Genomic DNA, 16,365 nt, shown 5'->3' on the forward strand with positions numbered 1-16,365 from the left:
GTCCACCCTTGTTTATTGTTTTCTTCTTATTTGTGTAATGAAGATTTGGGTTATCGATACCGCTTGGTTTGGGGTTGATATAATTGCTTTTGCAAAAATAAACCGATTTGCAGATTTCTCAACAAATATGCAATCGAAATTCAAGTCAAGAAAGGGACATTTGCCTCGACTTATATGTGTTTGTCAAAAAGGTGCCAAATAAATTGGAAATAAATATTCAAAAAAATAAATAATAATAATGAAAAAAAATAAGTGTACAAACAAAGAACCAGAAGCTTTACTTGTTTGACGGAATGGATTGTAGCTTTATTTACAAACCATCTATGCTGTTGTGGCTCAAAATTTGCCAAAATGAAAAACAGAAAGTAAAATAAAATGAATTGAAATATAAACAATGTTTTGTTTTGTTTTGTTTTGTTTCGTTTTGTTTAGTAATTTTGTTTTCTTTAACGTCACCAAAATGTATTTTGTGTTATATCGATTTGATAATTGATTGGTAAATACTACAATTGTACTTTGGTTAGGATCTCATTACTAATGGCTTTTTTTACGCTATTTCCGAGACATATAATTTATATTTTTTTTTTGCCTAGACTTTGGATAAATTATGAGAAATTATTGTCCATAGGCCGGATAAACAAATAGGAGAAGCAAGGTCACAGATACATTGATGATGTTGATGTTGATGATGATGTTGATGTTGATGATGATGATGATGGTGGTGGTGGTGGTTTTGGTTTGTTTTAATTTCTTTCTTTTCTCTTTTTCAATTTTTTGTCCTTCTTCATTTCCTTTTGTAATATGATTTCATATTCAGTTTTACCATTTGCCCTTGATATTGAAGAGGATGGTATAACTTCTTCCTTGTGTTGGTTCCATTAAGTCCTGCACAAGGGCGGGGCCAAGGTCTCGGAAAATTGCGGGGTTGGCTCTCATTTTCCAAATCATAATGAGTTGACTTGAACAAATAAAGAAACCACTAGTTCAATTTCGAAATTTGTTTCGTGTCCTCCTTTTTCTTATTTTCAATCATTCTTTTGTTTTACTTTGCTTTGATAATTTTATGGATGAATGATTATCCATTGAAGATGGACCATGCTAGCTATAATTCCTTTTTTTTTTTGCCCAATTTCCAATCTTCATAATTGCCTTACAACTCTGCAAAACCAATCTTTCCCCTCTTTATTCTCCTCTTTATTTTCTTCCCCTCTTCTTCTTTTTACACCCCCCCTCTACCACCTTCCTTGCCTCCACCACCACCTCCCTTCCCACTTTTCCCGCACTCATTTCCCCCCTCCCCCCTCCCCCCCCCACACACACACGTCACTTTCATCCTGGGCTGTTTTCTTTATTATGTTTTCTCTTGACAACTTTTTATCTTCTAAAATCAAATCATATTAATGCAAGAACAAGAATGTCTTTACATCACAAACTAAAAAAAAAAAAGAACATTCAACTTGGTCAGATTAATAACACTGAGTAGTTCGACCATGAATTGATCATTACTTTTAAAAGGAAGAACCGAAAGACGTTATTGATAACAATTCAACCACTTTTTTTTATTAAAAACAAAAAAAAAAAAAATCAAAAAAACAAAGGAAGAAAACCAAAAATAATTAATTAAAATTAAAATTGGAAACAATAACAAATCGAGGAAATAAAAGCATAAACACAGGTATAAACACCAAAAAAATATATAAATTTTTTCTACTATTCAACTCAAGTAATTCAGTTTGATTCAATTCGTTTCTATATGCAAATGTCTAAATCAATCCTTTGAGGACTGCTCTACAATCTTGACAATACTCCAAAATATTTTCAACACCACGATTTGATTGACCTGTACTAGATTCAGTCCAATCGCCCCTTGGGTTGTTTCCTGAAAACTGGCTCAATATACTTTCCTGAATGTAGTCGCATTGTTGCACTTCAGCATACAACCAGTTTGTATACTCGGCCATACTGATCTCTTTCTCCATCTTGTCCAATAGTTTCAACTGCACCAATAATTCGTGTCGTTTAATACCAATATCTTGGTATGCGTTTCGGAGGTTTCGGGCAACGGTTTTAGTTTCAGGACTGAAATAACTGTTTCTTGCAATAGACGTAGAATTGGTAATTCCATTGGTAAAAGAAGATTTCTGAAATAAAGAAAACGGCGTAACACCATTTGACAGATTTTTAGATTACATGCTCGATTGAATGTAATCTTGTATATCGCGTGAGTACACAGCACGTTGGAGCATCAATGGATCCTGCGATACATAATCGTGAATCAACTTGCTAGCTTTGTGTGCCGTCCAATAATTTATGGTTGACTTGCCAGCAAGCATCAAGTTAAGAATAGAAAGACAAACGATAATGCCTATCAAAACAAAATTTGTACTAATAAATTTGACAAAGTATCTGATAGCGGTTAATACAGCTAGTAACCACAAGCGTGCATAGTGCTTCAATGTTTTGGTAATCTTGGCACTGAGCAACTGAACACTAAATAGCATTCCAAAGCGGATCAATGGTATTGGCTCAACTGTCTCAGTTTCTTTTGTATGGCTGAGTTTTCCGTACAAATAAATAGCTTTCACAATCATACCATGATGCCCCACTGATTTCACAACATATTTCATCATCTTATTCACCTTGCGAAATTGGTCAATGCTGATCTGATTCACCACAATGCGCACTAAAGGATTCCATATCGAATATCGTTTGAAATCGACTCGGAAAAAACATAATAATTTTGTTCTCTTACCGGAGATGCTAACAATTACAAATCTTTGAGTAAGTTTAAAAGGCGAACCAATAAAAAATTCAACCTCCGAAATGGAATGGGTAAATGTGTAGTACGAATTGTCATCCATAACCTCAATCTCTTGCTCAAAGTGTAAACGACTGGATATACCTCCATATGATACCGGTATAGTTGCTTGTCTATAAAGATGGCCATTAAGCTCACTGCTTCTCCATGGCTTTTTAAAAAAATACCCCAATTTTGTAAGAGCAGTTTCATCTTTGAAAACAGCGGAATCGTCACCTAGCATGGCATGAAATACAGCTTTTGGAGGGATCGGATAAATATCCTCACGCAATAAGGAGTAATGGTCCGTGTAATCAATTTTTCTAGCCAATGCACCACTATTTAAAGATGGCACAATCGAAGAAGTGTCTCCGGTGAATGCAAATCTGTCATGTGATAGGTTTTTCGACGACAACTGCTTCGACAAATCATTGATTTTACGTAAGATTTTCTGATCCTCTTCTTCTCGTTTAGTCTCTCTTTCAATTTCAACAAATGCAGCAAGAACCGCTCTCAAATTTTTTGGTTGGTCACTAGCCATGTTGTCAATCAAATAAGTCATCTTTTTTTTGATTAGTTTCACATCCTCCAGGAATAGCTTGAGTTTTATTACTCCATCGACATCGTAAACTTTGAGGAGGTCAAAATTTCTCTGTGCAACAAAATCAACAGAAACTAATCGGCTAATTAATCCTTTGTACAATGCAACAAACCCAAGGGCTTGGTTATAAAGGTAAGCATGATTGGTAGTAAGAAAACACCTTCCTGCTAGTTCTTGTCTCGAATTTGGTGCCCATATACACCCAAACGACATCACACAATATTCACCTGGTTGTAGTACATTTTCAAATAAAGCACGCATCTGGATGTCTAATGGTATCAAGTTTTGCGGGAAAAAAGAAGGGTATATGGTGCTCAGTCCTAAATGGTCCTCTTGATATTTTACCATTTCGTAATCAATAACGGTCTCTAATTTCTCAGCTGCAAACTGTTTTTCGGAGTCGTACAAATAATATAACCCCCAGTTTACAGATCCCCAGATATTTGCTGTTAATGCCGTGGGCAATACAGTTGCCGCAACACAACTATATGCTATAGTTGCTGATTTTGTGCTATCTGTCATGATGGGTGGATTGACTTTGGGGATTTGATAGTACAAATGCCGCTCGTATATGGTCCCAAATTTCTCCACATACCGTGTTAAGGAGCTTGATGTTATGGCTTGTCCAGCTGAATTGATTATTCGAATATTCGAAAGTTCGCGATCCATTGCCGTATTTACACCTGAAGCAAACTCGTTAAGAATAGGAGGAAACCTATTCGATGCAATTTGAAACAAGCTACTATCCGGAGCCGCTGCCGTCACACGGTCACGTTCATTCTGAAATACTTTAAGCCACGATTTGAGCTCAATTAAGGTTTCGGCCTGCAAAGTTATAGTCAATTCACTTGTTTTGATTTCAAAGCAAAACCTTCGATCTTCATTCGGTGAATATTGCACATTGCACAAGAGGATACCAATTTTGTCACTCTCCTCTACACTTGTTTGTGAGGGAGAGAGAACAAGTATTCCAAATACTCCATTTTTGAGAAAGCACCACCTTCTCACCCAAACTGGTTTTGAAGACCTTTCGACCCAAGATTTCATAAATAGATACCCATGCTTCTCAAAACCCGTCTCGTCAATTTCGGCCAACGACCTGTAGTTTATCGAGCTTGACAGATAGTCCAGCGGAGCAAGCGAAGGCTGAAACTGTACGTTGGCTCCTTCTTCTACTTGCAATCTTGCATGCGTCATATCGTGTCTCAACTTCCCAATTGCAACAGTATAAGACTCACACCATGACTGAACTTGTTGCACTTTCTCCCAATGTTCGCGCAAGACATCTGAGCTAGCACTGTTGGCAAACTGGCTCCATTTCTTTTCCCATAATTTGTAATTTAATGTAACCAAAAGACGATCCAAACTGCTCCCTATATCTTGAAGCTCAACAACCAAGTCCAAACTGATATGTATGTACTCTTTTCTCACTTGGTGTAGTTGCTTTGCATCCTCAACCACCATAACTGCATCTTTTGATTTAGATGAACTAACGAATATGCTCAAGTACTTGTCGTACTTAATTTGGCACAATTCAAATCTTCGACGAAGCTCTCTATATTTGACTACTCTGGACTTGCGGAACTCGCTCATTTCATCCAATATTTGTGGATTGATAGAAAATGCGTTTAAACTTCGTCCCCATATAGTTTTTAGTCCCAAGATAGTCGCATGAAGCGCCTCCACTGTATACTCCTGATCAATAAATCCGTCTTGTAAAAACCCAGGTGCCAAATGTTCCAAAAAAGAGTTGCAAAAAGACTCCACCTCTTGCAAATATCTTGGAAGCTTTTTTATGGACGAACTCAAGGCTATAAGCCATTGCTCAATATTGTTCAACTGGTTATCCATATGATTTACAGAGGCTCGGAAGCTTGGACTGTCTAAAGCCGCTTCTTTAAAACTCACAGATATGAGTTTAAATTGACCTTTTGGTTGCCTCGTTTGCTTCTGTATACGTGCTTGTGTTGGAGCTTGTGTCGGAGCTTGTGTTGGAGCTTGTGTCGGAGCTTGTGTTGGAGCTTGTGTTGGAGCTTGTGTATTAGCTTGTGTCCGTTTTTCAGGGTGAGCTTGTGCTTGAGCTTTTGCTGGAATCTTTATTTTCTGCTCATTGCCATTGCTTCGAGTATTGGCCATCTGTTTTTGCAAATTCCCAGCTTCATGCAGTTGCAACAGTGATTGCTGATCTTCTTTCATTGCGGTTCGAAGATCCGAACTCACTGGAAGATGATGCTGATGTTTGAGGGTCATTGCACTACTGTGATTTGTAAATCTATTATTACGAAAAAGTTGAAAAAAAATTAAACAGCCTTTGACAAATAAGTTTAATTCAATCTTGCTACTAGCTAATGGCACTGATTATATCGTTGTATTTATCAACTACAACTGTTGCTATCCATTCTATGTGGACAGACAGCTTGCTAAATTTAAAATTTCCTTTTTCGTTGGCGCCGCACGTTTACCTATTGGACTTATACTACTATTATTTGAATTCTTATATATATTATTCGGTTTGTTTACTTGCTTATCACCGAGACCGAAGCGAGAGATTTCGTTTCCTCCGCATTTCGATCGAACTTAACAAAGCAAGAACCCGCCAAATGGAACAAACGGGTAAGAAAAGATAATAAAGAATAAAGCAGAATAGTATAGTAAAGTTATTACTGCAAATATCGAGTGTGAGAAAGTCATGATGAAACCTTTTTTAAGCTGTAAAATGTACTAAATAATTTATAAGAAAAAGAAACTATCTGAGAAAAGAACTGAATCTAATTATATATAGTGGTATGCGATGGTGATGATGATGAAGATGATGATGAAGATGATGATACGATGGATGGATAAGTTTACATTCCAAGAATCTACCTTGTATGCCTAGTGTTGTTTTTGCTTTTGTTTTTGTTATTTTTTTTGTCTCTCATTTTTTTGGCTTGTAGATGACAGGTTGATTAATTGGAAAGCAATGTACGCCTTTAGCAGGGTTGTTGATTTTTTGCTGGATAGATTTTGAGTTTTTGGAAGGATCGTACTCAATAATAGGGCAAAATGTTAATTCCATGGGTTTAAACTGCAGATTAGACTGGGATGATAGCGAGTTCCGATGAGTATTTCGTGTGGTATTATTGCCAGCACCGTTGTTGATATTGGGATTTTTAGCAATTTTGTTAGCAGTGGAATTGTTGCTACTGCTGGAACTAGTGCTATTACTGTTTTTGTTACTTTTGTCAAAGTGTTGAGTAGATTGTGAGTTACTCAAGTATGCATTTGAATTATTTATCAAGCCTGGTGGTACATCAAATTGATTATTAGCACAAAATTGCATTGGGTGTTGTTGATTTGAGATCTGACCAGTGAATGATGCATTATGAGCATTTGGAAATTCGCGAGCAGGCGCTGGAGCTGTTCTTACAAATCTATCACTTGCCATGATAAATGGGGCCAGTGCTGTACGTCCAACCTGTTGCAAAAATATTGGGTTGGGCTGATGTTGCATTTGCATTTGCATTTGCAGTTGCAGTTGCAGTTGCAGTTGAGCTGTAATTGTGTTTTGCAGATGCGACTGTTTGGATCCAGTTATTTGATAGACCTGCTGGTTGTAAATCTGATTGGAACCCGGTTGAGGAAAGGGATGGAATGCACCATTAGCCGATGTACTTTGAACCGTATTCACGTCCATGCCCATATTCATACGATTTTGAATTTGACCATGGCCCAGATTTAGACCCAGACCATCAGTTTGGTCAAGTCTTGTTTGTTGTGACTGGGAGAACGAATTTTCAGGTTTCTGGGTTGGATTTGGATTTGGACGTGCAACTTTGTTATTCAAAACATTAAAAGATGGATTAAACTTTTGTAAATCTTGCAAACTAGTTTGAGTTGATTTGACGATTGCATCAGAATTATACACTGGTGCTGTCATTGGTCCCATAATAAACCCCCCAACCCTATCATTGGCCTTTTGAACATCGATCCGTAATTTTTTACTCGGCGTATGTGCCTCTAACAAAGCTGAAGCTGAACGCGGAGGACTACTGGACTTGTACGGAGATGAGTCAGCTAGAATAGTCTCATTATCATCTTTGTCCCTTGAAGAATCTACAACAAAGTTGCGTTGATGCTGGTACTCATGAGTTAGCTCATCACGAGAATAACGATGTTGATTTTGAATTTGCTCAACAGTGGTCAAGCCTTTATTTCCAGTTACATCAAAATCATGTATCAAGTAAACTCTATTTGAATTTTGATCTGGCAAATTGTTCGTCTCCTTTTTGCTGGAAATAGTTTGAGCTATGTAAATGTTTTCCTCATGCGTAATTGCCGCCCCATTCATCAAGTAACTGATATGTCCAGCAAAAAAGTTTTTGAGGAGTGGGATTTGGAAAATGTGTTTTTTTGTTTCTTGGTTGTAAAGACCAATAATGATATCCTGGTGGCAAAAAAGCCTTTGGTTTCCTTTGAATACTTCAACCGAGCTGTACCAAGTTAAATATGGCTCAGCTTCAGTCAACTGCACCGCTATTGACAACACGGACTCCATGTGCCCTTGTGAAAGATTCGTTGGGTGTATCACGTTAGTTGGTGATATTGCAGACATTGGTGTGGAAGCAGCTAAATGGCAATGGTGGTTCAAATTAATATTGTGTGATACTTTGAAAACGGGTATATTTTTATCCAAGCATGTTTTCCGTACAAGTCTATTCACAAGTGGATGTAGCTCCGATGACGCTACAGATGGTATTGAAGAAGAATCAGTATCACATGTAAACTTTGTAAACACTATAGTTTGGTCATTGAATTTGTGCGTGAGCTTGAAATCTCTGATACTAAAATCCAAACGCGCCAGAGATGATTGGGGAATGCACATATCTAATGGTGACGAAGAAAGCAAGATATCCAATTCCTTATCAATCAATGCATCGCGTAGGATAGAGTCCGTCGATGCATGCTGATTTTCGGAAACTTCTTCCAAGGGAGTAAACATAATGTCGTGGTCATCTGCAATTTCACCATTTGAGTGTATATTCAAAGGTGATCTTGAGTCCTTTTGCAATTTACCTGAGCGGGTCAAGCGGAAAATCCGTGACGAGATTTGCTTTGCCGTTCTAAGAATTCCCGTTTTGTTCATTATCATTCTTGATAAGACTCTATTTTGCGATGTTCTCTTAAGCACCAGTGATTGATTGATATACGTTTCATCCTTGAATTGACGGTACTTGTAAAGGCACTTCATCAAAATCTCATCTAGTTCAGCGTTCCAAACTTTATCGTCATTTGCAACAGAGGATGCTATGGAGTTTGCCACGCTGTGTTTCCTAAAAGCGAGCGGTGAGTCCATCAATTTCGCTATTTTGGAAGCGGCTGTGTTATTAGGTGTATCCTCAACTGTTGACGAAAACGTTCTCTTTCTTTCACTTGTAGCATCTATGTTTGCCATACTGGATTTGTTTGAGATAGCATCAATTCTTGCTGAGATCTCAGCAGAACTATCAAGCTTATGTAATATGGGCGTTTGATGATGTTGTTGTGTGTGTGGTGTTTCATTGATTACATTCTTATCCTTTCCCTCTATTGATGTAATGAATCTTGGATTATTTTTGTTTTCCTTGTCATCTTCGTGTATCGAGGTCAAATTCGAAACGTTAACCAGTTCTGTATGGATTGAAGACCAAAGTTCTTCTTCCTTTTCACCATCGGTGGTGTCATTAGCCGTTACCGAGTATCGCTCTCGGTAATGTTGACTATTATCAGGGGTGCTTTGCGAAATATCATGCAAGGGTTGCACCAACAAGGATTCACCGTTTTTCTTTTCCGCAGAAGTTTGCTTTGGGGTCTTGCACTCTGACATATTTCCCAAAGATGGCATCTGAAGGAACTTTCTTGGGGAGAAAGTTGAAGGCGTAGAATTATTAAAGTTGAATGATGGAGAAAAATTAAACCCAAAAGAAAGCGAAGGAGTGCTTAGTCTATTATTGTGACTAAAATTGGAATTTATATCATTGTAGCTTCGACTTCGTGGCGTTTGGGGTGGTAAGTTAAAGGAAGGAATATTGGTCATTTCTGTTGGTAAACTTTTGGAAATATAGAACGTTTAGGAGTATGAATGGATAAACAGATTAAATTATATATATATGTATATTAATGGAGGGGGGAATGCAATTTGCTTTCAGGTGGGTTTCTAAACAGTAAACCTTTTCAGGAGCAAGGTGTTGAGAATGAATTATAAACAATAGGAAATGGATTATAGAAAAATGGATGTTAGATAATCTGCCAGCAAATCCCCTAACTATTTGTTATACTATGAGTCCAAAAATATATACTACCTTGACAAAGAGTGTTCCGATGATGATGATGATGATGATGATGATGAATGTAGAAAGCAAGATGAGTTTACTTTTCGGAGGTATTTGAAAGCAAAAAACTGAATTCAATAAATATTTATTTCAGGTTGATTTGAATTTTAATTGACTTGGGTTTAATTGATAATTTTAATTTAATCTAATCAAAGCAAATTGAATTGATTTGATTTCGGTGGAGGGGGTATGCAGACAGACAGGCAAACAGGCAGGCAAGCAGCGGTAACACAAAGACACGTGAAGTACAAAATATTTACCCTTTGGCGGAAGTGGTGGAAGAAAAGTGTCAAAGCTTAAACGCGCTACAAAAAATGAAAGGATTAGGAACCCCAAAAAGTGGGAAAAAAAATCTAAAGAAAAAAAAAAGAAAAAAAAAAGAAAAAAAAAAAAGAAAGAAAAAAAAGAAAGAAAAAAAAAATAGAGACAAACAAAGCAAGGAAAAAAGTATGATAAAATAATTTGCGAGTAAGTGAACCTCCTTTCACATATTGTCAATAAATGAACAAATAAATATGGTATGGTACTCCTCTTAGATGATTAATTTAATAAACTAGACAAAAATTCTGTAGGTTATTCAACGTGCACGTCTACAGTGCGTATAAATGAATAGTCATCTGATCCGTTTACCTAAAGTAGCAAATGTTGTTTCCTTCATTGCTACATAAATGTGCAAATGAAAAAATAAAATAAAATAAAGAAAAAAAAAAGAAAAAGAAGAATTCAAGGAAGAAAACAATACAAAAGAAAAAAGAATAGAGAAAAATATGTTTATATCAATGTCTTAACGCCCTCTCTATTTCCTCTATTAATGCATAGCATAGTCCAGGATGGTTTTGTTCAGTGCAACAAAGAGCACTAATCAACTTTTCCACCCCAATCCTGGTTTTTTCGTCGCGTCCTCTTTGCAACACCCTTTCTAAACACTCGATCAACATATATCCCTTGTCCAAGCTCTTGCTCGTGCTCCGCAAGTCAATAAGCCCTGGCGGCATGGGTTGAGGGAGATGCTGGTATTTGTGTATTGATATAAGTTCCTGCTTTGTAACTGAAGTAGAGTCTTTCTCACATTCATTCAAAAGTTGCTCCAGTTGTTCCAGTTGCTCAGATACTGGAGATATATCGCCATTATTGATTTGCCTGAATGTAGATGTGAAATTCCACTCAATAGGAGGAGCGTCATTCAAAGAAGCTTCCATGTCGTTATCATTCATTCTCGGGCCCTCAATTGCAGATCTTCTTTTACCACCCTCGCCAACATTATTCCGACCTGGTCTTGAATTTGGATTTGGATTTGGATTTGGACGTGAACATAGACCTCGATCACCACCACTAGCGCAAACACCATTCCGTGTTTTTCCATCTTTATAGCCCAAGCGATGTTTCGGTTTGGGAGATGCCCTGTGGCTAAAACATACATTCTTGCTCTTGATCATCTCGCATAGTTCCTGCTGACTCGTGCTGGTAACTTGTTTCGTGATAAAGTAATGGCGTAACAAAGTAGCACAACTAGGTCTCTTTTCGGGCTCCATTATTAAACAGTACTTGACAAAGTCTTTGATGTTTTCACCATATTTGGAGCCCCTCAAAATTGGTGGCTTCTTCTTGGGTATCTCAAACAATATCTTTAACGGTTCATGTTCAGCTAAAGGTGGTGCGCCATTTACCAATTCTATTGTAGTGATTCCCATCGACCAAATATCAGCCTTGTAGTCATATCCATCTAATTTTTTGACTTTTCCGTATGCTGAACCTCGAGTAATCACCTCAGGCGCCATCCAAAACGGAGTGCCAACAAAAGTATGTTTCTTGTTTGTGGTTAATGTCAATTCTGTGCTTACACCGAAATCAGCAAGCTTGATGACGCCAGTTTCGGTGAGTAAAATGTTGGCAGCTTTGATATCACGATGTACAACATCGTGTGTATGCAAATAATTCAAGCCACCTAAAACACCCTTGATGATGTACGCCACAATAGATTCGTTTAAACGCTTGTAATATTTAAGCAATTCAGAGCATGCTCCGCCACCACAATAGTCCATAACAATGAACATATTATAATCTTGGACAAAGCTCTCAATGTATTGTATGATATTGATATGTCTCAACTTGGATAAAAATTGAACTTCACTAACAATTTGCTGAATATCATCCGACGAATCATCCAAGTTGGTCACTTTAATCGCAACTAGCGATTTAGTTTTCGATGTAAGGTCTGTTGCTTTGTACACATCTCCGAAATTTCCTCTGCCAATGCATTTCAAGTTACCATACTTGAAAGGTGATTGTGGTGAGGGTATATGTGTAGAATGCGCATTCTCGATAACACCCGCACCTCCCACTATAATGTCATACTGCAAGTTTGAATCTTTGATCATCTTCTCTTTCCAAAAAGTATCTTCCTTTTCTTTGCTTTTTAGCTCTCTTGATTTCTCTACGGAATCCGTTGTATCCTTCCTTTTATTTTTGGTGGGGGGGGGGGGGGGGACTGGTGGAACCTAAACGATATTTAGTTATGTTTTTTTATGTTCTTTTTTGAAATGAATACCGAAATGCAATTTGTGCTTTTGTGGTAACACAAAGAAATGAATACCATAGAAATATATATATATATATGTGTGTGTGTGTGTGTGTTTGTGTAAATATAACAAAATAGCATTGAGGGAAATATGGGCAAAAAAAAAATAAAAAAAAGCTCCTTAAGGTATTTCTGGCACTTACCCCCTTCCCCATCTTCGCAACCCCCTCCCCAATTCTTTGTGTCTTGGTGATTTCAATTCAAACCAAATCAAGGAAGAGAAAAATAAAAGAAGAAAGATTGGAATTTGATCAACGCAAGTCAAAACACAGACACACACACACACACACACACACACACACACACACACACACACACACACACAACATAAAAAGGGGGGTTTAAGGATGCAAAGCAAGTTTCTGATATTGCTTAAATCTTTAAACAGCGATTTCTCCAGTAATCAATAGCATCGTTTGAAAGCATCTGCTGAGTTTTCAATTTAGTAACCTCGCTACCAACATTTGTGCATCCATTCAATATAAGGAGCTCGGACACAACAAACAACTTCTTGTGTCTCAATTCATCTTCATCCACCTCAATGTATTTTCTTAAAGAATATTCAAATAGACTAATAACTTGAGTATCAATCGTATCTGGCAATTTCACTTGGATATTAATGTTGACATCTGCACCACATAGTATATATTTGAGTGCATCACCAACTTGGATCTTTTGAATTGCTTGTATCAAAGAATTGTCCACATCGGCTACCAGCTGGATATATTTTTTGGCAGCATATTTGTTGCGAATGAATAACAATCTAGTTTCAATATCAGAAGAAGATTGTAATTTCTCGCTTGCAGAAACGGCAAATTCCAAGTACTCGTTTACCTTACGGTTGTTGATATACCCTAGCATGACTTCCAACTCATTTTCAAATTTGTCTAATTTTAAAGATCTAATCTTTGTAATGTGGGAACCTATACTTCGATGGCAAGATGCACAATTGACACACATACAGACTAGAGAGTTGATCGAGACCCATTCAACCAGCTCAAACAGACCACAGTCCACGCATATATGGTTGTCACTATGAGGAATGGACCTAACGAAATGCAAATGGTCTTTCTCTATAGGAATCTTGGAGGTAATGGAAATTGGAGAAACAGACCTATCTGAACCATGCTGGCCAGGAATAATTGGTTTAAGTGCAAAATCAGTCACTAATTTCCCAACATTTCTCCTCATTCCTCGTTTCTCTTCCTTGTGCTTGTCTCTGTCACTATCTTTATCTCTATCACGATCACGTTCACGATAGCGCTCTTTGTCTTTGTCTTTTTCTTTATCTTTGCCTTTGTCTTTGTCTTTGTCTTTTGCATTTGCTATATTACCACTTGAAGTTGTAGTATTTACACTTTGCTCAATTCTTTCCTTATTCACCAACTGTCCTGCATTATACAAAGCTTTAACCCACTTATTCCGATCATCATTACCGAAAGCCTGGAAAACATGGCGTTGTCCCGTTGATGTATAAATTTCAAAGCAGTATTGTCGTTTATCATGTGATATTGCTTTGACGTTTGAAAGAGCCACTTCAATAGGTTTATTAATTGGGGTCTTTCCTTTTCTCCAGTCAGCATACTCAATCAAACGGCCATTTTTTAGTACAACCCATTCCTTGTGCCACCCTTGCTTTTTTTGACCATTTAGTGTAAATAATATTCCAGACATTTCTGAGCTATCAGAATCAGGAATTGCCATAGAAGAAGAAGATGTAGAAGATGTGGCAGATGCAGTTCCATGTCCTTCCGCGGGTGGAATGCTGTCGGAAAATATGAGATCAAAGTTTTCCTTTGTAACCATAAACTCATCCGTCGTTGCCAAATGCAAAAATGCATCATTCAGTTGACTTTTAACCGCGGCTTGGTTCATGTGGTTCAAAGTATTGTATCTTATAAGGTTTGTCAATTCCTCATTTGTTTGGCATGCCTCAATTTTTTGCCTGAATTGATATTTTTCACTATTGAATCTAGTCAATGCATGCAAATAAATCTGGTAATTGTCGCCGATTAGTTCATGCTTTAAACTCTTGTCCAAATACTTTTTCACATCCAATACTCTAGAATTACTCTTGCTAAATCCCAAATTGATAAATTGAAACAAGTTTTCACACAATTCATTTACATACTGGTTATTCGTGGTCTTGCTCAATTGGTTCAAATAATCGAACTTAGATAGTTCAAATACTTTTCGTTTTGCAAGTAGTTTTGAATCGGGTCGTTCTTTATCATTGGCAAGGTACTTGTTCATCCAAGAATAGTACTCCTTGGAATCACTTTCGAATTGTCTTTTCATTTGTGAGAGTTCGGTTTGATTTGCATTATCGATTTGGAGTGCAGGGATACTATTTTCAATCTTGACAAGTTGTTTACTGGCACAAACATGGTCAAAAAAGAAATTAATATTGATTTCAAATGCTTCAAATAAACGTCGAAATGCTTTTTGAAAACTTTCTTTAAACTTGAGTTCAGTCAAAAGACTCTGAGACTCAAGGTCCACCAATTGGTTGATCCCTTCAATAATCTTAAACTTTGTGCTTGACATCCTACGCACATTGGATTCCAAAACTTTAAAGTCATCGATGAGTTTGGAGTATATCTTGTGCGCCGATGGGATTGCATTCTCTAGATCTGATAAGGTCTTTCGGAAAGCAGGGCCATCTTCGATATCAAATTTGAATTCTTTTCTAAAATCCCCAATTTTCAATAAATTGATATCAGAAGTGTTAAAAGTTTCCACATTCTTTAAAGGTTTTGTATTTGCAGTATTATGAATAGATGTATCAATATTCTGCTCTAGCTTTGAGATATAGACACTGAAATGAAAACAATATGAGTAATTGCCAGTCAATTGATCGTGTTCCCACAAGGAGACTACTAACCTTGTGCCATTTAGACTTTTCGCATCAAATGTATCGTTAATAATCAACTTTTGCAAGCCGTGGGTATCTTTGGATATAGGCAAATCTTTGTATTCAATCTTGGAAATATCGCTGTTTTCTTCTAAATTTGTAACGAGGGTACTTGTTGCTTCTGTTGCGTTCCTGAGGTCAAGTACGTCTGTTGCGCTCCGAGATTTCGCTATCAAAAGTGATTTACTTTCAACATTATCAGGTCTACTTAGTGAGACGTGTAGTTTTAACTTGTGACAATGTGGCGTTAGTTGTAAAAGAAGCGGAAATTGCGTTTTTTCTTCTGCAAACTCATTTTCTGTATACTCTAGCGGTCGTTGTAGTTTGACAATATCTTCTCCCTTTATAGCATTTTCGTCTTTTGTGGAAAAGTGTGCTAGTCTGTCATCTCCAATTGATACTGTTATTCGTTGCTCGTTGCGTTCGTCTGTAGCAATCAATTTGTTTAACCGAACTTTTGACTCCGAAGCTTCAAAGTAAGGAAACGACAACTGACTGATGGTTTCCATTTCCAATTCTTTATTTAATGTTCCTTAGCTGGCTATTTGGATGATCATTTAATTGAAGATTACCAAAAGAAATTATAAAAAAAAGAAAAAATTTATAGAAAAAACTAAAATAAAGAACAAAAAGTTTCAGACATAAAGTTTCGATTTGTTTCTTTCTTTGTTTGTTTGTTTGTTTGTTTGTTTGTTTTTCCGACTAATTTTTTTTTAGTCGCTGCAATCTTACGCGGCTTTCATTCTACCTGACTGATGATATCCTGAAAGGTAGTAGAGTACAAGAGAGCAAAAATAGAAAGACGAAGCAATCTTTAGTATACAATAGTTCATGTCTAAGGAAATAGGAGAGATATTCAAAAATAAAGAAATGAAAAGACTTTTTACAACGGAAGGAAACATGATTGTTAATTAGTTTACTTGAAAATTTTGTCTACATAGGCCAAGCGTGGTGGAAGCCTATTCCAGTGCATCACCTATCTCGTCCGTTACTAATTGTGGGATGAGAAATATGTGCGACTGCGTCCTTTTCTCTTTGTTGGGTTTTCTTTACTTGTTAATTTTTTTTTGCCTGTTGTTTTCTTCTTCTCCGCTGATTTTTTTTGGCTTTCTTTGTTTTGTGTCG

General features: G+C 37.0%; 4 protein-coding genes across 4 annotated transcripts; all 4 read right to left on the reverse strand. All coding sequences in view use genetic code 12, as the record gives it.

Moving 5' to 3' along the window:
* Window positions 1–1,763: 1,763 nt before the first annotated feature.
* Window positions 1,764–5,648, reverse strand: SIP3 (SNF1-interacting protein; the record flags this gene model as incomplete). The annotated part of the gene is made up of 2 exons (XM_061119237.1): window positions 1,764–2,094; window positions 2,191–5,648. 2 exons carry the CDS (start codon window positions 5,646–5,648, stop codon window positions 1,764–1,766), a joined length of 3,789 nt encoding a protein of 1,262 aa, XP_060975220.1.
* Window positions 5,649–6,315: 667 nt separating this feature from the next.
* Window positions 6,316–9,261, reverse strand: PVL30_001531 (uncharacterized protein; the record flags this gene model as incomplete). The annotated part of the gene is made up of 1 exon (XM_001526683.2): window positions 6,316–9,261. One exon carries the CDS (start codon window positions 9,259–9,261, stop codon window positions 6,316–6,318), a length of 2,946 nt encoding a protein of 981 aa, XP_001526733.2.
* Window positions 9,262–10,524: 1,263 nt separating this feature from the next.
* PVL30_001532 (uncharacterized protein) lies at window positions 10,525–12,126 on the reverse strand (the record flags this gene model as incomplete). The annotated part of the gene is made up of 1 exon (XM_001526684.2): window positions 10,525–12,126. One exon carries the CDS (start codon window positions 12,124–12,126, stop codon window positions 10,525–10,527), a length of 1,602 nt encoding a protein of 533 aa, XP_001526734.2.
* Window positions 12,127–12,698: 572 nt separating this feature from the next.
* Window positions 12,699–15,749, reverse strand: AGE1 (GTPase activating protein; the record flags this gene model as incomplete). Its single annotated transcript, XM_001526685.2, has 1 exon — window positions 12,699–15,749. The coding sequence occupies one exon, from the start codon at window positions 15,747–15,749 to the stop codon at window positions 12,699–12,701; it is 3,051 nt and encodes a 1,016-aa protein (XP_001526735.2).
* Window positions 15,750–16,365: the final 616 nt, after the last annotated feature.

The sequence above is a fragment of the Lodderomyces elongisporus genome, chromosome 2 (assembly GCF_030384665.1).
Source record: "Lodderomyces elongisporus chromosome 2, complete sequence".
NCBI lineage: Eukaryota > Fungi > Ascomycota > Pichiomycetes > Serinales > Debaryomycetaceae > Lodderomyces > Lodderomyces elongisporus.